At 50.4% G+C, this 25355-nt stretch overlaps 2 protein-coding genes across 5 annotated transcripts in view; one reads left to right on the top strand and one right to left on the bottom strand.

The window, feature by feature from the left end:
• Positions 1 to 11327: 11327 nt before the first annotated feature.
• LOC125951141 (PDF receptor) overlaps positions 11328 to 25355 on the top strand; it is a 19363-nt gene continuing 5335 nt past the window's right edge. For 2 of the 4 annotated variants that reach the window (XR_007468767.1, XM_049679755.1), the window contains exons 1-3: positions 11328 to 12085; positions 23663 to 24159; positions 24245 to 24352. Coding sequence is in view for 1 of the 4 variants with exons in the window: in XM_049679755.1 (XP_049535712.1) it covers positions 23985 to 24159; positions 24245 to 24352 (283 nt within the window). In the remaining 3 variants the exon portion in view is untranslated. The remainder of the gene's footprint in view (positions 12086 to 23662; positions 24160 to 24244; positions 24353 to 25355) is intronic. The other 2 variants (XR_007468768.1, XR_007468769.1) reach the window with 2 other exon arrangements.
• On the bottom strand, positions 20138 to 21793 carry LOC125951163 (rRNA methyltransferase 3, mitochondrial). The gene is made up of 3 exons (XM_049679802.1): positions 21008 to 21793; positions 20473 to 20920; positions 20138 to 20387 (listed from the first exon to the last, which is right to left on the bottom strand). Exons 1-3 carry the CDS (start codon positions 21768 to 21770, stop codon positions 20213 to 20215), a joined length of 1386 nt encoding a protein of 461 aa, XP_049535759.1. The 5' UTR covers positions 21771 to 21793; the 3' UTR covers positions 20138 to 20212.

The raw sequence follows: 25355 nt of genomic DNA, 5'->3' as shown, positions 1-25355 counted from the left end.
GGGTAAACGGCGCGCTCCAGAACCGTTCTGTCTGCAATCGACAGAAACTCTCCGCTGACATTGGCACCTTCGGTTTCGATTGGTTCGATCGGTAGGTTTCGGAATACGGTTTATCGATAAACTTTTCGCTCTGCTCACTCAGCGCCCGTGTATCGGAAAGCATAAATGCTACTCACTCACAGTTCAATTGACAGCAATTCCATCCAGGAAGCGAAGCGATTGAATAAAAATGCGGAAACACTCTATTATTTCCCCTTTTTGGTTCTCATTTAGTGAAGCATAACTGCCTTACATTTCTCATTATTCAACAGGAAGTGATAATTTCATGGATATGCTTTCAAGGAAAATGATAATATCCTAGTAATGGTTAAATAGTACTTACATGCTGTGAAAATATTTAAATAAAAAGCGGCATAATAAACATTTTTGCATACATATAGACTCAATTACAACTAATTATTATGGTGTTCTAGAACAAGCGCCAGACAACAGCTCATCAGAAAAAGTTCAAATATGCATAAAAATGCATATCAGCTGCGTACAATTATGAGGAAAGTTAAAATTTGGGTCCGAACGAAGCATTGCACGCGCGTATGGGAACATTTTTCACATTTTTTTTTTCGCAGTTTTTCACAGTCAATAATCTTTAATTACATTACTTCTAGTTTGGTAAACCATGTTATTGTGAAATATCTGATTTGTTGATTTCAATAGCTCTTAAACGATGCGATCAATTTTGCTCGATCTTTTAGCGGGATAAACTGTTGTTGAAAAGAATTGTGGCATTCGAATGTTAACTGTGCGATTACGCTGCAATTGCTTCAATTTTCGATAAGCAGAGAAATCGGTTATTGGAAAAGTATCTGTTAGCTTTGTTACTACTATTAAAAAAATACAATATCGTCTATCATTTAGTACAATATTAAGCTACAACTGACTGACAAGAGCAAATTGAAAGCTTCACCAACAGATCTTCTTGCGGTTTGCTTGCCAGAGTCGATTACCCATTTTTAACCATTGCTCAATCTGCATAAGTCATTTTTGAGCTTGAAAAATTCGAAGAAAAACCACCAATCCGATCTTTCGAATGCCAACACACGACGCGAGTTTTTGCTGTATTAGACTTTCTTTACACTATTGCATGCTCGAAGCTTTTCCTTTCTACGAGTCTCGAGTCATTTTCGCGGACTTGGGACATTTTTCCATTCACTTTCTACTGCCTGCCTGTCGCTGGACTTTCCGGTTTGTTTAGTCAAAATACGCGGTTTGTTGCGCAGAAGGCGCACCAGGTGGTCTCGGTTTGTACATTTCACGCCTCAGCTGCTACCGAAGTGAACTCGAACGGACGCGCCTGCCGCTGAACCAGCTAATCCGCAGAAAACGTGATGGCTCCCTGGCTGCCTGGCTAGCTAGCTGGCTGGCTGGCCTGGATGTTGAAGAATGGCAAATTAAATGACCATAAAACAATTCGACGCTTGTCAGCAACAGGCTGTCAACAGAATGGCGACCGTGTCCTTGTCCTTCCTACACCGTCATATGCCGGACGCATTTCCTTCCACCCGGGTTGTATCGAGCAACAACACCGCCGACTGGAAACTGGAAAACCAATATAAGAAGCTCCAGCGAACAGCGAGAGAAAGAGAGAGAGAATGAGATAAAGAGGCGAAAGTAAAATAAATGCCAGCCAGGCCAGGCCAGGCCAGTATCACCGCGTTCATCCGATTCCCGCCCAATACATCTTTCGATGCATCTTTCGAAAACAAACCTGCCCGGATCCGGAACCGGAGTTTCGACAGATGCTGTCGCGCCAACAGCGCTCATCATCAGCATCATCGTCATCGGAGGAGGAGTAGGAGGCTCCCGGGGATGGACTTTCTTTCCTTGAATCCAGCTGACAGCTCACTCGAGTGGAAGCTGCAGCCTGCAAAAACACAGCAATAGTTCCTCCCACATACGCAGCACACACACACACACACTCGAGAGCCAGCGATGTCCAGCGGTGTTTGCGTTTTTTTTTTGTCTCTCCACAAAACGGTCACCAGCTCGGTGATGGAGTTTTCGATTCACAGCAGGCATCTCCGCCCCCTGGGAGAGAGGGAGAAGGACAGTTCAGGGTGGCATATAAACTAAAAGGCCAAGGGTAGTGCAGCTAACGATTAGCCACATGCCACACACACGTTGATCGATCATGTGCAAAAAATGTTAATTATTGCGATGGACATGCTTCGGGGCGCATTCCAATTACACTGATTCGCATTTGTCAAGGCTGGCCAACTCAAAAACAGAAGGTAAGGTAAGGTGGTAGACGCAAGGGAAATGAAATTATATTTCCTTCCAAAAGCGAAGCACCACGTAACGAGATTCCGCCCAAGCACAAACACACACACACAGACACACACGCGGTCCCGGCTCACGTATGCGGTACAAGAGAACCGGTTGAGTTGGGAAGGAAAGGGGTTTCATTTCAAAGTGCTACAGAACTTCCCCAGCCTTCCCTTACCAACCTTACGGAGCTGCCTTTCCTTTCCGAGAATCCGAGGAAGGCGGCGTTTCCATCCTCAGTGGCCATCGTTTTCCCGGAGCAACCCGTATGGGTTAAGTGAAGCTGCACAGCCAGATTTTCACGCCATTTCTAACTACTTGCTGCTGGGCCGAAAGTAGTGTTATCCGTGGGCTTTACCGTGGCAAAGGTGCATTCCAAGAAGCAATAAGGACGCCACGCGGTAATCACCCGGAACGTTAAGCCAAACAGCAATCGGCTCCCAAAATACGATAATATGTTTCCGATTTGTGAGTTGGATTCGGAAGATTCGTTTCCATAGCGTTTAGTGCTAAGCAAGTGAAGCTGATCCCAGGGCAAAGGGGATAGCTGGAAGATTTCTCTGGCGTTACTTGGAAAGTTCAAGATAGGCGCATATGATTAGCTCATTAGGGGTAACCACAACGTATGGTGACTATTAGTTTGGCCAAGTAATTACCCCCAAAGCGTATCGTTCCTGATTACCGACTAATTTCACGCAGGTTAATGAAGCTATTTGAAGTTCAGCACTACGTCACATTATCAGATCTCAATCTTTTGAAGACGGCGTACTTTTTTTGTATTTTTGATTTGTACATTATTTCGATAAGTAGCTCTTGGATTTAGATTTGAAAACGATTTTAGAGAAAATCTTCCACTCAAAAGTTGATTTTTCAAGCACAGCAGTGCTTTATAATCTGAATATTATTCGATTCTTAGTTCTTTTTCTATTGGTGCGAGAAAAAAAATAAAAAAATACATTAACATACGATTGCGCTGTTCCATAAACGAGGAAGTCATCAACATAAAATCATATTATCACCGAAACTACGCATAATCACATTGAAATTAGATCCTCCAGATGCAGATGCTTATTGATAACAATCTTCATCTTCTTCGTCTTTCCCCTCTCTCTCTCTCTATCTCTACTCTCATTAGCATCACTTAAACGAGCATTGTGCCCAGCACTAGTCGTGAAATTGAGCAAAACTAATAGCGTAAATTGCCATCGCCACTCAGGTTCTCCTTCTCGTCCTGTCTCGTTCACCATTCCACGACGGTCGTCGCGGGTGGCATTCGCGGGTTTTTATTGATTTCCGGTCCGGCCTTAACCCACCCAGTCTGCTGCCCCTGTGACCGACCATTTCTGCTCCGGAATAAAGTGTTCGTGCTGTCGTTGCCCACCAAAGGCACACTGTCGGAGAGGACCACCGGCTCTAGGCCAACTCCATTGTCCACGGCAGTCGAGAAATCCTTATTGTTTGTCCAAGCATCTGCTTGAGCGCCCTTTGAGCGAGATCGACTACCACAGCAACCGCTAGGCGGGCGGTTCGAATAAGAGCCACGAAACGGAATGCCAAAGGAACGCCAGGGCTGGTTGGGGAAGCGGAAAGGGAGGAGAAAAAGCTTGCCACTAAATGTAGTAAAAGCTGTCATTATGTGCCTTACATCAAATTGATTTTAATAATTAATGCCAAACCTTCGGTTGCAAGCACCGAGAGCACCGAGGTGGCCACAGATGCCAGGACGGGGCCCGAAAAACCCCCCAGCCCAGAATCCTGCTGCAACATCGTCAAAAGCACCGACCCCAACTCCAACGGGGAAGTTAATTCCATAAGGTTAACCGCACTTACACCATCCATCGCCGCCATTAGCCTTTGTTAGGCCGGTCGGAGGTCGGCTTCTGCAAACGGTTCGTTAAACATGCCGAACCCCGTGTACCACGCATGCCACCGCATTCCACCCAAGGTATCCTACATCCTTTCATTGATTTACCATTTTGTCGCGGGCTCGCTCATAACGGGCTTTTGTAATCCGTCAACAGTGGCAGGATAGGTCGCCGTACTATAGTCGACGCTATAGTGTACTTGCGCCTGATGCAGCGTGTCGACTGGTGCATTGCCTACCTTTCAGGCGCGCGCCTGGTTTTCACCACTTATTACGCGTCCCAGTAGGCCTGCAGGTACTCATCCGAAAACCAACGTTGTCCCAAAATATGTCGTCAAAAGCGCTGCATGACTAAACAATGGCGTCCGGGGCTAGGTCCCTAGTGCATGCGTCGGCGACGTCAGTGGTGTCGGTTTGGCAAAGCAAATAGCGCGCGCGAGACAGCAACATGCAACATTCGAACGTTCGAAGTGGCGCCAAAAGCGTGGAGCGGCGTTTTGCGCGCTCGCCCGGCAGGTGAGCGAGGAAGTCACGTGACGATGCCCCGGGCCCCCTCGTGCCACGCGCACAATGCACAGTACAGCAGCAGCAGCATCATCACGAGGACGACGATGAAATCGTATTACATGCGTACTTCTGTGTTATCGTCCTATTGACACGGAGGAAACTTTTTCAATAAAACGCTCTTCACCCTCGTCTTCTTCTTCCTGGGGCGTCGCAAACGCTGGTTAAAAGCTGCCACAGAGCCGAGGTGGCCTTCGTGTGCAACCACCATCACCCTCTGCAACCAGGCGCCCGCCCTGTCCGGTCTCACCAGACACTATCTAACCATCCGGCCAGACCCCATCTTGAGCGAAAGGTCAGTTCAAGAAACACTTCAAACACGGTGCAGAGGGAGAATGAAAAGCCATTGCCGAGCGTCCCCAACGTTCCACCATCCTCGTCCACCTCGCCACTCCAACTTCAATTCCATTTCATCACTTTCCGAACCGAACGGCACAGTTCTCTTCCCATTCGTCATCTCTTGCACACACACACACACACACCCGGCTCGTTGGGCAGCCCTCCAACCTACACCAACGTCCTCTACCTTAGGCTATACAGGTTTTCCATCTAAGAAAACGGAAACGAAGCGGGAAGAAAAGATGGGGATTGCGCATTATATTGTAACAAATCGTGAAGAGAAAAGCGCCATCCGCTGGCTCGCTGGCTGCCGTTGGGGTTCGGCAATCGGGTTCGGGACTCGCTGGAAGGCAGTGCCCGTGCACGAGAACCAGCAGCACGGTGTAGCAACGCGCAACGCAATGCGGCGGAACGGCTGCCACAGGGGCTGCCACAGGAGCGGAAGCTCCAAGCAGAAGGGCGTGGAGCAAGGGAACAAAGTAAATATAAAAAGGAGATTATTAAGTGAAAAACATCCTCCAAGAAAGGGATCCCCGCTTTCGAGGGCCATTGTAGTCGGTGGATGAATGCAAATGACACAACTGTTCAAGTGTACATGTCATAATCAAGGGAAACGTATATAGGATGCCGTAACGTCCGCTACCCGGACCCCCACCACACCGGGACAAACTTTAGAGGACCGGTTCGGTCAGGAGGAGCGGGGGGCAGTTGTTGTATAGTTGCCATAATAAAGTCAGCATCGCATGAATGGCAATAGTTATCTCTAATGCACGCGCTAGAAGAACACTTTCCCGGGAAAATAAGGATTGTATCCGGTGCATGGTTATTAAGATATTTTGTTCGACAAATTCCAGGACAACAATCGGATACGAATCCAGCCATCTTTGATTGACGGTGATTGTTTCTGTAAAATTATGTTCGCGGTGCTAAAGCTCCAAATCCAGGCTCGTTACTCATTCGTAACGCACTGTAACGCATTTCCCAGGGCAGGGCGATGATCACAGCGTGGAATGTCCAGTGGACACCATCACCCTCGCACCCAAGCAAGCATTCGGTGATTCGGTGATCTACGCCGAAAAGCAGGAAGCACCCAGCCGGACCGTAACTGGTGCGCGTGGCCGAACAAAGGGGGCAGCATCTTAACGAAACGAGGGTTCGGCTTGAGTCCGGCCACAAAAAACGATAGCACCCGGGACGGGGGAAAGGGATGCCGTACGGCGAGAACGGCAGCACTTCCTTCACCACCACCACCAACATTACTGATGGGATGTGTTTTACGTCCGAGTGAAAATTGGTGCGCACGGTCCAGCGGTTGTCAAGCTGAGATATGGAAGATGCTCGCTCGGTCGGTCGGTCGGTCGGTCGGTCGGTCGGTCGGTTGGTCAGTCGGTTGGTCACCAGCAAATCTGAATGGTCTTGTTATACGATCCGTCTTTTTTATTTGGTCGCACAGCGTAGATGAGTAGCACAGCCCCTTGGCTCACTCAAACGGTGGACGGCATTGTTCGACTCTAGCAGGAGGGAAAGCATTACGGTGGTGCACGCGGGAGTGGTAATGATGTGCCCGGACTCTCGTTCTCTTCCCTTACCAACGATCTAAAAACTAGGCGCCTCCATCATGTCTTGTCGGCGCATGCCGCATCGGAGAAGGACCGCGAGAGAGAGAGAGAATAGTGAGCTGCTTTATGACCCTCATTAATCTTTAATTGCCAACCTGTTACGTTTATGGCCACCGTTTTCGTTGCCGATCCTCATTACACTTCGTAGGCAAGGCTTTCGGTGAAGCTTCAAGGTGCTGAGGTCTGGCAAGACTGTGAGCGGCTCGTGTCACGTTCCGGGTACTGCGGGCTTCGGTAATGTCAATGACAAAGGAATTAAATTTATCTTCATCAGTTAATACACTCCTAAAATAAAATAATAGTCTTATTATTCACGCGCGTTTGCCTCAAGCTGTGTACTCAAGAGTAGCTTACGACTGCTGCCGGCAAGTGCAAGTAGCACTTGCATATTCTATCTAATGGAAGCAACCACCGACCGTGGTTGATCCGTATGGCAGACGAGATAATTCCTGTCAAATGAATAATTAAATAATACTACGACGTTTCTTAATCCCACAAAGACATCCTGTATATCCATCCTGCTTTTGATTTCTGATTGAAGTAGAGTAGAAAGGATTATACGTCGCAATGGTTCTGGTGTGACAGTGAGAGTACCAATAGAAGTAAAGTAAAATGTACCATAGAACATTGAGCAGCTCCTTTCTGTCGCCCATTTTCTTGATGGGCGCGTCCATTATTCCGGTCGAAGCCACAACTGGCTCTAGGCTCGGTAGTACTTCGCTTCGCTGCTTCAGAAACGCAAATTACCGCACTCCCCTTACCCGAAACCATCCAGAAAGGCCACGAAGGCGCAAAAGGTAAATGGTTAATTCATTCAACATATCGTCGCCCACCCCTACCCTACCGTCTTTCAGGAGCAGAAAACCCAAGGAAAAAAAGGGTCCATGTGTGTGATTGGCGTATGTGTGCTTTTCCTCATCAATCTCAATCCATATTGATTACCGGATGAAGAGGGACCAGATAAATTTCACGTTTCAACGATACACACCACAGCAAAGCAGCCCCCAGCAGCAGCAGCAATAGCAGCAGCAGGCGCAATGCTGAAGATGAGATAGATATATTTTGACTGTTATTTGTTGGGGCTTTCCAGCTGATTCGATTTCTCCGTAGCGTACTTCCACTCGCTCATGCCCACCCCTCCCGCACGCTACGGATAGGGCCCGAAGATGAGGATAAGGAGCGGTTCCTTCGAAATACTGAACGGATTTCGTCCGTTCGTTTCGGTCGTTTTTTGTAGGGCGCTTCGGGCTAGTCGGGCCGGAACCCAAATACGAACAATGCTCGCGCTCGATTAAATTGCATTAGCCAGGCGGTGGAGATACCAAACCTCCCATCCACCCACCCGCCTACCCACGGGAAATTCTTCTTTCGTCCTTCTCGTTACGTGATTTCCATTGATGCCTTCCTGGCAGAGATGCTTCCCATACACCAGAATGAGGGGGGAGAAAAGGGCTGGAACCTAGATACCAGCTTCCATGTAGCATGAATGGAGCATCGAGCGTGGCCATCCGCAATTTGGCATTTAGCTACTCCTCCTAGCTGGCATCGGAAAACCGCATCCGTCCGACCGTACTACCAGGTACTGTTTCAGGACATCTAGTCGCCTGGTACGTACACACACACACACGCATCATTGACACACCAACGTGGCGTCACATTTGACAGCCCCGTTCGCTGATGCGCGTTCATAGTTTCCCGGGGTCCGGGGTGGTCAACAGTAGGCCATGTGTCATGGCTACCCTATGTGTACTATTGGCGTGAAGGAATGTCATTGCCGCCATTAAGTGGTACATTCCAATCAGCGGCACAATCAATCAAACGATTACATTACCGACCGACCGACCGGTCACTCCTAATTGAAATGCACATTCTTTACGCATTCCGGTGTAATGGATATGATTTGTTTGTGATCTGCATCTGATCCATGAAACGGTTCCCCGAGCCGAACCGGTTACGGTTTGGTTATGCAAAATGGCGGCACCGGGCGAGCAAGAATTGAATTACTGGAAGAAGTAGTTTAGCGACGTGGCACGCGGCAAAACAGAAAAGGATCGAGGACCGCAGGACTAGACGTTTCAGCTAGATTTAATTAAAAACACATCCACGAACCCCGAACGACGGTGGTTGGCAATGGTCGCAAGTCGCAAGCAAATTGCATTAAGCTCTACACCGGACAACGGATCGGACGTCGCTCGGTTCACGGCAACGGATCGAGCCCCCCCCCCCCCCACCTTCAAAGCGGCTACTGTTACTGGGGTTTAGGGACGAACATTGTTTCGTCAGCAGTTTGCACCACGCCACCCCCTCGCATCCCCCCACTACCCCGAACCAAAAAAGGGTGTTGACGTGCAGCACGAAATTCCAAATTTATATATATTTCCATTTTACCCAGCGGCACCGGACTTTGGTTAATTCAAAACCGATCCAACACGCGAGGGGGAGGGGCTATCTCGCCCTCGCCCGCAAAAGGGATCGAAAGGAACTGCTGCTAAGGGCGCTTTAATTTGGTTTAATCCCACGCAAAATCGGCGCAATAGAAAGGAAAAAGGAAAAGTGTATTGCATTAACCCCTTTCGTTCGTCCGTTTTTTGAAGAAACGAGTTTGCCTTCCCCTTTTTCTACGGGAGATTCCAGAGAACCAGATCCAAGTCCGGATCCCGGACGGATATGGACGGAACAAATCTTGAAATTTTCAAGTAAATACCAATCGCAAACCTGGAATCGGGCCGAGATTTTCGGTTTTGCGAAAAGCGGACCGCGAAAGCGTTAAACGCCAGTCAAGTGTGTAAGATGATGATGCCGGTGAAAGATTACAGCCTACCTTCGCACAGGGCCCCGGCCCGCCAATTTGTTTGTTTGTCCAGTCCAGTGGATCCCAAAACCACTCGGTGAGAAGACGATCCGCCGGACGACAGCCTGGTATATAACGCTTGCCGTTAACTCTCGGTCAAAAATTGTTTACGTTCCTTGCTTTGGAGTACCCTGACACGTACACTAAACATGCCCGACGAGACCAGAAGGAAGGGGGGGAAGGTTGGTTCGGACACGCTGTCACTGGCAGCAATAACCGCACGGCCGAGCAGTAAGTCAAAGTGCGAAACACACTCTGATCCGAGCAACTAAACGACAGCATACAGGGTTGCACGATGTCGCCAACACGTGGCAACGTTTACTGAGCCGGCATGATCGCTAGTGTTGACAGCGGCCCACGAGCAACAGGTCCCATAATTAGGTGTCAGGAATTTGGCAACTTTTCGGAGACCCGGCCACTGCCTGCCGGTGACATCCCATGTTGCTCAGTCACGCCACGCAACCAGTTCAGTTCTGAGTGCTGAGAGTGAAGTGCCAGCATGCCACTTTACCAGCTTCCAACAGCAAGCACGTAATAGTTTATGTACGCGTATTACCTTTCCCCACAAGCTTGTGTTTGATCTTTGGTACCGAAGCAAATTACAAGTTTCGTGAGTTATCCTCGTTGGTCAGCGTTTGTGTTTGTGGAATGGTGCGGCGGCGTCACTCGGGGAAAGTTCGGGAAGTTCTTCATCTCACCACTTCTCTATCTCTATCTCCATCGGGGAATTGACGATAACAAATACCTCATCTTGTGACCTTGTGGGCACAAGTCGGTCGATTTGTGCTGACCCATCTTCTAAACCTTGGACCTATTGGGTTTGAATTGTCGAAAAAAAAAATAACAACACTGCGTCTCCCAAGTTTAATTACATTCCGAATCGCTTACCGGACAAGAAATCGATGTTGGCTCCGATATCCGGTATCCACAACGTCCGACGGTCAGCCGCACGAGACGAGCAAAGGCGGACGGGAGGACATGAGGTGACGTCGAGATTGAACGCAATGTACGAAACCACAGCCACAGCCGGCGTGTACCTGTACCTTCAACAAACCACCAAGATTGCTGAAGCCTCGCAATGGATGAAGATGCTCGAAGCCGGTGTCCATCGGCTGTCGGCGATGCCTCACTATCTGGTACGATGCCCGGCTTCCCCAGCAGCCGGGCGCCTAAGGGCAGGTACATAGCGGAAGGCGCCAGCAGTAGCCCCATGGAGGGGGGAGGTGGGGGGGTCAAGGGAAGAAATACTACAACAACAAACCGCTCCACACCTGCTCCTGCCTTCGTCTTCGCCGCATGCTCATCCTCACAACCTGTCATCATCATTATCATCATCATCATCATCATCAGCACCATTCGGAGCTAAACGGCCCACGCTACGTTCCGCCACCCTTTATGTGATCCGCTCTCCACCGCACTCGTCTCCTCTTTCTCGCTCCATTTACTCTCCCTCTCACTGTCTCTCTCTCTCTCTCTCGCCGACGGATCGGCCAGAGCCGCTCAACATCCGGTCGTCAAATGGTGCCAAAAAGCAAAACAAACGAAAGCAGCGCGTGTCTCGGCGAAGGAACCCGAATCCGGTCCGAATCCGATTCCTGGAGCTGGAATCTGCTGCGAAACGGCCGGCACGGCCACCGACCGGATTCGACGAGCGGTTCGAACTGCACGAAGCAGTTCGCGCTCGCCAGTTGCTGCCGAAGTTACCGGCGGCGGGATGTGGCTTGCTGCTACGATGCCTGCTTGCTCGCTGGAACCGATCCGGCAGCAGTTTCCTGTCCGCCATACGCTAGCGCGGACGCACCGGCACTAAACCCGGTCCCGTCAGTCGTCAGACTAATCGACTATCGCCGGGACGCCGTGAGACGACGTGTGACGACGTTGTGTAGTGTCGTGGTGTGTGCGTGCGTCCTCCTAGTACTGATACCGCACCCGTTGCGCGAAGTGCTGCTACACAACCTCATCCTCGTGCCTCGTGCTTCAAGTGTCACTTCCGTGCTCCAAACACGTGCTAGTGCCAGTGATTGACGAGACGCTAGCGGAAGGGTATCCCGTTGCTTTGTTCCGTTGTTTCCGTCATCGTACTCGTCCTCGTCCACGGTGTCGCTGTCGCTGTCGTCGTCGTCGTTGGTCTGTGCCCACTGAGTGTTGTCTGAGGAGGATATTGGCCCCCTCCGGTGTGCTCTCACTCTCATCTCGCACACGTACATACCCTTCCCCAGGCACACATACACGATGCGTGCCGCGTGACAAATGGGCCTTGGGCTGGCAAATAACGTTGCTGCTGCTGCTGCTGCTGTTGTTCCCGCTACGGTAGTACACTGTTTGAAGTTATCGATGATCCGCGTCCTGTCACTCGCGTACTAGTATCGACCTCAATCGACATTCATCCCTTTTTTTGGGGGGGGAAATCCTCCGAAACACCGCACAGGATATACAAAAGTACACACCGACAGTACTCATTACAATCTTCGAGTGCCCCGACAGTGCGCACTGCGACCGCCAACTGGCCAACGATATCAACAAACGGTATGTATCTAGTAAATATCAAAGATCGGCGTGCGGGGAAGGGGCGGGGGGGGGGCTCGGCTTTAACGACAACTGGCCAGTATTGGTCGCACTCGAATTGGATCACCGGACGAGGTTCCTCATGGCATGGAATCGCCGGAGGAAAGGCCATTATAAAAAAAAAAAAAACCTCGGAATTCCCGGATCTCCCTCCGGTGGGAACAAATACTCACACGGGAACGCAGAGCGGACGTGAACGATGAATTGCAATCTCGTAGGTAGGTCGCGTGTAGTGAGGAACTAGTGGATCAGGACCTGCCGCCGTTCAAAACCCGGTACCCGGTTGGAAACCAGACATGGTGGCGGTAAAACGACAAAAATGGATAAGCCAGTCCGGAGTCCCTCGCTGACCAAGTGAACCACTAGCCGGAGCCACATCAACCCTCCGGTAGATACTTCGGTCATACTGTCCGTACTGTTAATCACTGGCAGCACTGGTTAGTGAGGTGTGGCTTTTCGATATGTTATATGCCACTAACGTCTCCTGCAACCGGCTGCGAGTGGCCGACAAAGAGGGTACATGTGTGTGTGTGGTTCGATGATGTGCGTAATTGGAAAAGGAAGGCAGCGGCTGCGTACCGTACCCGGAACACGTGCGAGATGATCCAACTGCAGCTAAATTAGAGGTGTGGCCGCACACAGCAAGTTGGCCTCGTTGGCAATTACAAATTCAAATACAAAACTCAAATCGACGTACACCGTACGCTCAGCGCTCGCAACCAACGAGATGCAACCAGTAGTAGGCCACTCCTAGCACTACTAACGGCGCTGCTGTGGCTGCTGCTGCGGTGAGGAGCTTTGAGGTTAGGGAGTCCGTTAGGATAACACAGGAAGAAGCCTAGAAGACCTGCTTACGTAAAGCACAGGTTAGCATCGGTGCGCTGCCATGACACTGGCGCAGTGGTGCAGCAGCTGTGTGGAGTCTCACTTCCTTGTATGATTGTGTTGTGATTGTATAATTAAAACCTGCGGTTGGCCCGTAAGACCTTGGCACATCACAAACAATCAGCGGCAAGACGATGATGTACACTCCGCTCCCTGCGAGAGGAGCGAAGAAAGCAGGGGAGCAACGGGGAGCTTAGCGGCTACGCGCTACACACTACACAATTGCCTCCGGGTACCCGTCCGGGCGCCCATATCCGATTTCCTGCTCCACGAAAGGATGGCCGGCATACATTTCACAGCCAGGGCAGCGCGAGCCACAGCAGCTGGATGCAGTTGGCATTTCGTCGTACCAAAGTCGCATCTCGCATCGCACTAGCGGCCCGGCTAGTGTTTCCATTAGCTGCACCTGGACGGGTAGAGGGGTGCGCGGGTGCGATATGCTCGACGCATCCACCTCGATTAACGCGACGAAGCGTCAAAACGGCCCGGAGTTTGCGGGTTGCAATACAATCCTAAATGCACCAAAACCGGTGAGCGGACCGGCAACAGTTAGTCACGGTCTGGTGCGTGCAAGGGGGGCCCTCACTGTGCCCCAAAGTCAGGCGACACACGGTGTGTAGGCCCGGCCCGGTTACACCTGTATGTTACCAGCTGACTCTGTTGATTTAAAGGATGAGATACAGTCGCAGCGACGACAGCTAGACCGATGGCCGGTGACAATAAAGACACATGGTGTCTTGGGTCAGGCTAACATTCTTGGAAACGACTGCCTTCGCCCTGATGCCCTTTATTGCGTATCGCGCCGCACCACCTCCGCTCCGTACGCTCCGTGGAGTCTCCGAGTCGCGTCACGTACTGGTACTCGCTAGTCTCGCCGCACCCGGGCTATTCCCGAGTGAACGCCTCGCGATTGGCGTAGGCTTCACGTTCTCGACAGTCAAGTCAGTAATAATATTAACATTTAACCAAATTTTCCCCGAACACACACACACACGCGTATCGTTCGCTCGTTCCACAAGCACAATCCAAACATCTTCCACCCGGAGTTGGCAAAAGGCGAGCGGCATCGTCGTCAGTCTTGATCGCCCCCGGGGGTGGGGGAAGGGAAGGGAGCTTTTGTAACAATCCCTCGCTTTAAACGAGCCTTGGGAAGCAACGAGTTTACTACGGAACAGCGGTTCACGAAGCGGTTCGTGAACGCGCGTAATTGATGCGTTAAACGCTTTCGTCGAATTCGCACACATCGACTTCTGCCATCGTCTTTCTTCTTTGTGACGATCCGGACCACTGGCTGATAAGCGAGCGATCCGGGGGGGAGGGGGGGTCCGGAAGAAAACATCCATATCGCCGTCAGAAGTTTGTCCCCAAAAAATTCCGCGTAAAAAGTCCCCAAAGACGACGAGTTAGTGGGCAGAGGGACACAGCATAAACAAAGCAAAAAGCATAAATATGTATTCCCGGCCCGTGAAATGGTGGTGGGTACTCGGGAAAGGATCCTCAAACAAAACCGGGAAAAAAGGAACAAGGAAAAAAGGGGGGAAAGGTCAGCGAATCCCCCGGGGGGGTGGTGGCAACCGTTGGCAATGTCTTATCGGTCTTGCGATGCGATGCGATGCGATGTGCGATGCGCCATGGATCCTGGGCAGCTAACAGGCTAACAGGGGAATTCTGGATGCATGGATGGCCAGCAAGGCAATGGCGCAACAGAAGGGAGGGTGGGGGGGAAAGGAAGCATAAATTGTTCGTCCTTTTTATCGTGTCGCTCTCTCTCTCTCTCTCTCTTTCGGTCGCACTGTCCCGTTGACCTGCATTTTTGGACAAAAATGAACATTCTCGGCCTCGGTGTCGTGTTTTTTTTTTTGCTTTTTTTGGTGAGGTATTGCTTTGCTTTCTGGTTCACCTTCACCTCAAAAACATTGGAGGCCATCGGTTTCTTATTTCTGCTTACCTTCGCCTTCGACTTTAACGTGCGCTCTCCAAAACACGTGCTACTCAGAAGGGCCCGACGACTTTTCCCACCAAAAAGTATCAGCAGCCCCTCGGAAAATTTACTTAAACACTTGCAGTTGTTTACCAATTTTCGTAATGGGCAAAACCGCGGCTGCCGTGGTCGCCGCCGCCAGTCTCTAAACTTCTGAAGGGCTCTGAGGCTCCACCGGGTAGGTGGTGGGTTCACCGGATGAAGAGAGGGCACAGTTGATGTTTGAGAAATGATGTTTTCCTACGTACACATAACCGCTATCGCCGCGCGTAGATGGTCCCGTGCCGCTTTGTGATGTGTATCTTTGATAAAGCGATTACTTACCAACGGGAAGATGCTCCTATTTGCGCTGTGGCTACCACACACACACACACACACACCGTCTATCCCTGCTCCTCGATAGAATGCTCAGTGTCGCTCAAACTTTGGTGATCTCGGTTGCGTCGCGACGCAACGCATCTATTTGATGGAGCATCCGATGCCGATCACCACCCTTTACCAGGGTCATGCACACACACACGCACACACACGCACGCACGTGCCCAAATACAGTGAATACGTCGAAAATAACCTGCTTATCCGCTCCTTAAGGCGATGTTGGCATTATGAATTGATTCTCGTTACTCGTGTGAACGATGAATGTTAAACATACACCGCACCCACCCATTCGCCCGGTCGGTCGTGGCATGGCACAGTTGGTGTGTAGGAGTTGGCTGTATCATGTTCTTAACCCCCTCCTCCTCCTCCTTCTGCACGAATATTTATCTTGCCTCAGATCCATGGCATCCTTCGTTGCCTTCGTTTCGGGTGCCATTTTCATGCGAATCTTTCAAACGCGCAAACGTTTGAGGCGTCGGACACGAGCGATCGGATTGCTGGACCGCAGCTCCCGCCCCCCCAACCCGGGTTTGCCGGGTCCTTACGAGTCGTTGGCGAGTGTAGAACAAAAACCGGGAATTTTCCAAAGAAGCTCCACCGTTGCCGTGTAACGCGTTTTCACAATAAATAATAAGGTGCCAGAGTGCGAGCAGCGCGTGGATTGCGCTCGAAGCACCCACCAGTAATTTTTGGGAAGCTTGTAGGGTCGATGATGTCCCGCGCCGGGTCGTTAGCGTTTAAGCGACACAATTAGTCCCCAGTCCCCAAGGGAAGGCTCCCCTCCTTGTCTTGAAACTAGCTGTACGGTACGGCCACCTACGTGCGGTAACCGGTTTACTTCAAACACGTTGACGCGAACGTATTAATTACGTTCGATTACAGTTCCTCGCTGGGGAGTCACCTCAGCTGAGTACACAGCGATCGAATCTTGTTCTTTCTATATGATTATTCTCGGACTTGGTTGCTGGAGTTAGGTTGCTATAGTTTCTCTAGTCGCTCTTCGTGACCGGAACCGAACTCGTGAAATTTGTTATCTTCTATTGTCCAAAATGTGTCGAGAACATCATCAAAAACTCCGACAAACGCTGTAAATTCGTCTCCAATGACGCTTGAGTTGGCTCAAGATAAAGTCAGTAATTTAATATCATTTTCTAGCACCGTAAAACGGCCACCGAATTCGAGGCCTTTTCTTTGTAATCGGATACTCCCCTGAATTAGGTTATGTCAGCAAGCAAATCCATCCCTATGACGTAGAACCGGGGATCTCTTTGCTGCCGGCACACAACTGTAACGATGGATCAACCATTCTCTGGTGCGGTCACCAGAGTATTTGTACCCCATAAATCAGTTACTAGTCGCAACTTCTAGGCAAGACACAATAGACCTCCCCCCGACATGGACACACATAACGTAGCTTAAATTCAAAATTCAGTCCGGCAACCTTTTTTGCAGGCAACGGGATCAACCACAAAGCGTGCTCCACCCGGACAGCGCAAATCTCATTTGGCCGTTCCGGGCCGGCCCGCTTTCCCCGCTCTAAAGCCGAAGGATCTCGCCCACCTTTGACAGTCGAATTATTAATGAACAACAAATAGTTGACCGAAGTTTCCCCTTTGCCGGGTGCTCGGCCGGCTTCCAGTGAAATCAAGAAAATTCAAAACCCCTGGCCACCCTGGCCATATCGAGCGTCCAGCGCCATCGTTGGTCGGTCAGCGACCGTGCGGTGGTGTCCTTGACCATCACCGGGCACCAATTCCTTGGCCAGCCATGCCAGCTGGCGCACTGAATACCCCGTCCTCATGCGACCAGCGGGACTACTCCCCCTGATTGCCGGGGTTGTCCGGACTGGAATGGCTAGCCTGATTCCGATCCTCGACCCGGTAGTGCCAACCCCACCATTACCATCACGATCCACCCCAATTCCCGTCCCGTCCATGTCCTGGCTTTGATGTTGTGGCGCACGCTGCAATTAGATGATGAGATGCCACAGGGCATCCGTTGCGACGAAAGTTGCTTTCGAAATAGGGATGCTGCCATCGATGGTTTGCTGTTAACCTAAAATCACCGAGCGCCTCTCTCTCTCTCTCTCTCTCCCTTTGTGCACCCTCCCTTCTTCCTTTCGCACAGCTGATTCCACTACCGGAAGGTCAAACGGATGACGACAATCGACCCAGCGTTTCCACCCGGATGCCATGTTGCATGTTTAATCTCACAGTTGGCACAGATTTCATACCTTTTACCAGCTATCCCAGACACTCCCTTACCTCCCGGGCATGATGGAGTCGCTTCTGGTGTCCTTTGCGCACTGACTCGCAACGCTGCTGGTGTGCGCTGGTGGACGCGCTTCGGAAATCCGCATAAATTCCAGCCGCCCTCTTAAGGCCCAGGTGCAATCACCATCCATCATCATCCTTCCCGGTGTTCCGGGGATCTATAAACAAGCGTTTCCCATTTTTCTTTCGTGCACACACACAAACACACACGCTCCAACACAGTCACGCTTCTTCTTGGTACCGGCGTGTCGTGAACAAACCGAGAAGGAATTTTTAGTGGCTGCGAAAGAGAAATAACACAACCCACCCCAAAAACCAAACGCCATCGTTTCGGTTCGGAATCGCTTCCGAACGGTTTCCGTTCTCGTTGATGGCCACCGACTGTTGGTTTACGCTTCAACTTTTTGGGGTTTTGCGGGTCGATCGGTATCCCGGCCACAGTGTAATGGGTTGGATGATGGAAACAGGCACGAAACGCAACGCACATCAGTGGCCAGAATCGCCAGCAGGCGCAGTGCACCCAGGGCCCCGGGTTTGGGGCAATAAATCAAAATCAAAAGATAGTTTACGACTCGACATTAGAGGACGGCCACGGCGCCATCTTAAGCCGCGAAAAGATGCGTAAATGATTACATTGATTTTGCAACCATTGCAGCCAACCCACAAGCCAAAATCAACTGATAAATAGTGCCATTCCGTGCTCCGTTTCGTTGATTCACCCATTTTGGCGTGTTGTTTGCGTTCCGTGACTTGCCGCGGCCCGGTTGTTGCAGCACCGAGTGATGGGTAGCGCGTTGCAATCAATTTTTCAAGTGGCCTGCCCTTGGTTTTCCGGTGGCCTTTCCCGGGGCGAATGGAATTTGTTTACACGATAGCCCGCGCGGTGATGCCGTTTCCGTGGTTCGATCGGTTTGCGGATCAAGGTAGTTTCGTGTGTGTGTGTCTGTGTGTGTGGGTGTGTTTGTACGTGTCTTGTATGCCGGAACCGGCTAGGCCGATGGAAAACGTTCGCAACAATATTATTTTAATGTTAAATTTTAAGTTCGATTACGTGTCTCGTTAGATGTATCGCACATGGTGCAACCAATGCAGCAACACGGTAGCACGTGTGTCATCCTCTAAATTACTGCGACGTGTCCTTTCTGCCCAGATAGAATTAATTCTAGCTGATTAGTTACCAATATTCCATATCGCTGATTAGAGACGATATTTCATAGCATTCATTCATGACAAAGGTTTCTTAATTGTCGTCGCGTTCGTTCAACGGAACTGCTGCACGCACTATTATTTCATTCCAATTGTCCATTGTTTTGAGAAAAACAAAAACCATCAAAAACAACTCCCGTTCTGTTTGTAGAATGTGGTAATTGAGTTGAAACCATTGTGGCTGGTCGTTAGTTCATGGAAAACTGGTTTCATCCGTTTGCCACCGATGTTTGCTGTGCAGATCAAAGGTTTGCCAATAAAATCAAAAACAATTAACAATTAAATTAAACACTGGTGGCCTGGAGGCTTTTCCGATTATTGTATGTGTCATCGATAACACTCTGTTAGAGCAGCCGCCTCTCGCTATGTGTTTGGGTTTCTAATAATCGAAAGTGTGTACATCATAATGCACGCCAGAGTGATGCAAGAGCCATCGCTAGCGAGGCGGCACTTGTCGAGATCGAGAATTTTGATTTAATTACAGTTACAACCCCAGCGCTAAACGGTGTAAGTGTTGATCGTTTACGTTCAATTACCTAGAGTGTATGCTGACCCTGACTCTCTGTAACCCTTGGGACTAGCTGTTATGCTATCTAGTCCAGAAGCTGGAGGAAATGGTTAGTGACCGGAAAGAGATTTACCTTTCGCAATGCGGCTAACCAACCTCCGGCCTAGAGCATATCTACGCAAACTCCCAAGGTGGCATCTTTCCATGGAATGTGCCATATCGTAGCGTTGTGTCGATGATTGATTAATCTGATGGCCGTTCATTTGGCATCGCTATGCCAACATCCCACTCAGATTCACCGATCCATATCTGTGACATCACGAACCACAGCATTTCCGGTGCCGTCGAAGTGGGTATGTGGGTGAATGGTTGAAGGTTGAATCATGTTTTATTATTCAATAACATGTTGTTCATCAACCTAAAATGCCCATTGGCTGAATTATCTCGCATGGCATCGAACACGTTGCCGAATTCAACGAATGGCTACCTCAAGGAGATGATGATTTGAATTGTTAATCTGCTTGTCTGTTCGCATTAGCTTGGCCCGCTTCTATGTCTATGTCTTGTTTGCCAAGCCGCTTGCCTTCTGGAAGCGATTGTAAAACTGTGTACAACCAGCACCGCGAAGATGATGAATTAAAGTGATAATTGATTATACGCATCGCTCGTAAATTTGAACCTTCAAAGCTACTATGTTTGACAACTTACCGCCACATGGTTGCTAGATTGCTATCATTGCTCCGTTAACACTATGTTCACATCATTAAAAAAAATCCATCCAATAATGTTTGTCTAACTTTTATTTCACTTTGAAGTAATTATTATTTTTCTACGAGTTCTTGAGTACAACGTTTGGTTTACGTTTCTTGCATCAACGGTTGTAAGGACTTTCTGATCTCGTACAACAGTATACTCAGAGCGGATGCGGTGTTCAAACTTTCAACTCCATTCGCCAGTGGTATGTGAGCCACAAACTTTCGTCCCCGCTCCGTTCCCACTTCCTCGCTCGTCTTTGTCAACTGGTTGACGAATCTGCGAAACGAAAGAAAGAAAGGGAAACTGCTGTAAACAACGACTCCAGCCTCGGATTCCACATGTAGTGTACTGATGCCCCTACCGTCGAACATCCTCACCAACACCATACGTTTCACCACCGATGAACAGTGCCACATGGTCCGCAGAACCATAATCGATACGATCGTACTGCTCCCACCGGAAACCACCTGCCAGGCCATCGCCGGCACTCTTATTGTCGGCGATTACGAAAATTGATCCGGCACGCGTCAGTTCGGGCAGCTGATACAGCTCCATCGGTCCGTGGATCGGAATGCGAAAATGGGAGCCCGCACCACCCCGCAAACACTTCAGGTCCCACGGATGGGCGCAACCTTTGAGTAGAATCACTTCCTGAGCGGAAACGGCCGCACAGCTACGTATCACGCTGCCCAGATTATTCGGTTCACGGATATTGTCGCACACAACGGTCACCGGAAGCCGTTTACTGCCGCCTGCCGTACTGTTCCGGGCGATTACTTCGGCCAGATTCTGGGGCGCAGCAAACACACCTGTGAAGCAATAACAGCGAGCACGAAACAAAAGATTGACTTCCTGTCGTCCACAACACGGATCCCCAAACCCACGCCCCAACCTACCAATCAATCCTGGACTGGTCATTAGCGAGGACCATTCCATCATGGTTTGACGATTCACCAGAAAGAAGGGACAATCTTTGGGATTGGATTTGAGGCCCAGTTCGCCCAACAGCTTCACATCGCTGGCAACGACTGCCTCGAGGCGTAAGCCGGCGGCACATCCATCGAGAATCAGCCGCCTACCTTCCAGCACCAGCATCTTCTCCCGTTCTCGCCGTTTCCTCGAGCTGACCAGCATCTTTAGGTCGCCGTACCGTGCGTCGTTCGACTGTAGAACAGTGTAGCGCAATTTCAGTGCCTTATCGTACCGGTCCTCCGATCCACACGGATCCTGGTATCGATGCTGTAACAGCTTCAACGTATCCTTCTCAATCTCCGTCTTTTTCAGTACCGGTGCCGGGGGCTTTCTTTGTTCCCGCTCGTCATTTCTGTGCGTGCGTTTCCGAACGTGTTTCGTTCGCGGCACATCCTTTAGCAACTCCGACACTTTAAGATTCGCAATCCCGTTCTGATTGTGAAATAGCTCGTCGGCTGCATTGAATTCTTCCGGGCCATGCTGATGATCGGTGACGATCGAATTTAGTGCCGGTTTTGCCGGTGTATGTTCTTTTGCGACCGGTTCAACCGCGGGCCGTGAGCCCCGGGGAGCGCACAGAACGGAGGAAAACTTTTGCCGGGCCACGCACACACGGGTAAACTGGCGATAAAGTGCTAAATCGATGCTTTTCCTGCCAGAACACACTATTCGCAAGGTACGGAACATTTTCTTTTACCGGCACGAGGAGCACTTCCACCGAACGAATGTAAACAAACAAATTCAGCTGTCAAAGGCACCCATCAAGCGACGACTAGACGAACGCGCGAGGCAAAATTTTCATATTTTTTTTACAAATTTTGGAACCGCGCGCTCCGTGTAGCCGTCGCTGCGGCGATACTGGCGGTAAACTTTGAAAACCAGACACGTGGTGTTGCTCAGTGGCCTGCGAATTAACCCGGGCCGAGGTTAGCAACACCCCATCGAAGGAAGCTCTTCGGAAAGCAATGAGTTCAGTAAGTCCGATCGATAGAACGTATCCCTTTTACTTGATTAATTCCCGGCGAAGAAGCTCATCGGTATGGCATCATTTCAAAGGACTGGAAACATCTGTCCACAAAGCAGAAGAAATAAAATCAATGTATGATGGCCCCATTGCACCGTTTCAGCATAGCAAAGATCAATAATTACTCCCCTAGTGCCGATATGGGCACGGCTACGCTGCTGCGAAATGGCCGCGCAACCATACCCTCTTACGCTAGTCACTTTAAACCGTTTAGCCGATAGGTCTTTCAAGAGCGTAGGCGCCTATTCATGAGATACTACGGCCATGGCGGCCATCCACTTCAGTCTAGCTCATGGTTAATGAGCATGTCTCATCGCAGAGGAAGCTGCTGACAGACGCGTTTTCTTCTCTCTTCAATGACATGCGACGACGGAACCGCGTGAATGAAAAAGGAAGCAAAAAACGAACAGCAAGTGAATGAATTTTTGCAGTTTGGCGCGTTACGCTGTGGGTATGGCCCGGTGCTGGGTTGTTTGACCATCATCATTGAGACCAACCGGAGTTTTTGGAACGGTTGGTGTCGCTCGCACGATACGCATGGAATAACCTTGCTGACTGGATTATGAGTTTTTGCGGCCTTTGAGAGTGACATTCCAAACATTTTGTATCAGTATCGCCACGGGTGACCTACACGATCGTTTTGGCCGGTGGCCACGGGTACAATGCCTTCACCTAAATCCGATGAAACGCACCGTACCAAGTAAACAAGTTGGGGAACTATTGATTAAAGAAGTCTATTACTCAATCTTTTCTTCACGCTTGCTCCGGACCACGCTGCCCATCAGCGCCATGTGCTTCCACTGGAAGCAGCAGCAGCAGCAGCAAGGAGGGCCCGGCTTGATCGGCGTGAAGCATAATAGCAACTGTTGATGACACTCGAAATAATACTTCAAAAAACTCGCTGAATTCGCAGTTTCTCCGCCCGCGTTTTCAGAGTTTTCATTATCCTCTCCAGAGTGGCGCAGCAGCCGCCGCCGCCATGGCCATGCTGTGAGCTCGTTTCAGTCGTCGTCTCTTGGACCTGCTTACAGATACAGGGCTCCATGGGCATGTCAAGCGGTCTGCTGGTGGTCTTCCTGAGCATTGTTCGCATCATGGAGCAAGTATTGTTATTAACCATCCATCCAGTCAATGCAGAGACCATACCATCGTCCACCATATCACCGCAAAGCACCAAAGAGGCGGGGGCTGGGGGGGCATGCTGGGATCCTGTTCTGTAGTCGTCCGCCTTCGCGCCCATGTCCAGCTCACGCCTCGCCTGCGGTCGTTCGGGATTTTCAACGAATTTCTTCCTACGATTCCCCATCGTTGGTTCTGTAAGGGAAAAAGGAAAAGCAGAATAAGCTAGCCGGGCCATCGGTGTACCGTGGCTACATTATAATCATCGCTCCAACATCGCCACAACACCGCACAGCGTTTCCCGTTTCAACTCCACCATTTTTGGGTGGAAATGGGCGAAACTTTGGGTGTTCCGATTTCGAGGTCGAGATTATGACTACGGTTCGACGAGAAGATTTTAGTTTTATTTTCTTCACCTTTCCCTTGCTTTCCACAGAGGAGGCTACACGGCGAAACTAGAACAACCGCATAGGCAACAACCCCTTGGGGAACCGTGGCTTGCATCTTCGGCCCGGGAATCGTACTGTGGCTGAGGTTAGCTGGCGTGTGCTCTTGCTGGCGTGAAATTGGAAAATTCTTCACAGATAAGTAACGAGGACAACCGGCAAGGTGACGGTTCACTGGCCATTCCGGTCATCGGTCTTCGGACAACGCCTGCCCCGTTCACAACCGGCCAACGTCAACGATCGGCGGAGGGCGAGGAGGCAGACAGCAGGACCCCGTGTGCCCCGTGCAACATCCCGGAGATATGGTCCGACATGGTGTCAACAATTGGTGGCCCATCTACTGTTGCTGCTGCGGCCGCTGCTGCTACTGCTGCTGCTGTAACGGCGGCCACCTCCAGCGGCACCACTGATGCAACTCAACTGTTCATCAACACAACGCTTGACTCATGTGCCCTTAAGTATGAAGAGTTCGTTATACCGAATACAGGTAAGCCAGGTAACCCTCCGTCCCCGTGGTCGACACGATGGAACACGATTGCATACATTTCGTACGTTTTCTCGCTCGCTCACAGTTCCTTACTGCAATTGGACGTGGGATAGCATTCTGTGCTGGCCACCGACACCAGCCAATTTGACAATAAGACAGCGATGCCCTCCAGCACACGGAATCGATACCTCAAGTAAGTCGAACACCGCATTTTACCGGCTCCGCAAGAACTCCGGTCCGGGAGGTAAGGGCGCTCGTTAGCTCGTTGCTTGATGCTGCGTGAGATACAGCAACTTCTTGGCGGGCTGCCGTTCCGAAGCCGGCGACTAATCGGCGAAGCCGGAAATGTGCCGGAAATCGGCAAATTGGGCTCATCTGGCTTCCATCTGGTAAGAACGATTACTTCCGAGCGTGCTAATCGGTCCCCGGGAAACTAGAAACCGGTGAAGGAAACTCCGCCGTTTTGTCTCGTACGAAACATATTTATGCTCAAAAGCGGAGATGAATTAATCTGGCAAACCCGGCCACGGTACCATAATATTTTAAGCAGATTACCTGGTGCCTGGAGCCCGGCGTGGCGCGGAGCACAAAACAGCACGCTGGCGGATACGGTACGGTATAATTTCTGAATTTTGCCGGTAAACATGATGTGATTTTGCGGAAACAGTGGATCACAGAAGAGCGTCGCACTTCGGCCAAATTATACGAACCATATCCACCCTCACAAAAGCAAACCACGGGTGGGGGAGGCAAGGGGGCCCGGATACCTGATCCGGCCATTCCAAGAGATTAAGCTTGTTTGCGCGCGGTTCGCCCAAGCTAGCAAGCTAGCAACCAAGTTCGCAACGATGCCAATTACGTGCCAACTGGGTGCGTTTCGGGGGACATCTTCTTCCTTCGTGCACGATTAACCTGATCATCGGATATACCTGATCAACGCGCAAAATGAAGTCCGCGCTACTCGCCTTTCAGTGACTCCCACGTCCTCTGTTGTTCCCCCAAAACGCTCCTGCTACGCTCCCGGGGGAGCCAACGGCAATATCCTCCTAATTGATGAGTCACTTGCATAACATGTGGACTCGGTGTGGCTAGGAACGCTCCCGGGGAGAGGGAGGGGGGGATTTATCCTGGCTTGCAACATGTTTGCAACTTATTTGCGTTACCTGCTGGCCCCATGCCGCGTTGCGTAACCTGAA

Source organism: Anopheles darlingi, chromosome 2, assembly GCF_943734745.1.
Source record: "Anopheles darlingi chromosome 2, idAnoDarlMG_H_01, whole genome shotgun sequence".
Classification (NCBI taxonomy): Eukaryota; Metazoa; Arthropoda; class Insecta; order Diptera; family Culicidae; genus Anopheles; species Anopheles darlingi.
The sequence above is the reverse complement of the archived record's forward strand: the minus strand, read 5'-3'. Positions and strand labels throughout refer to the sequence as shown.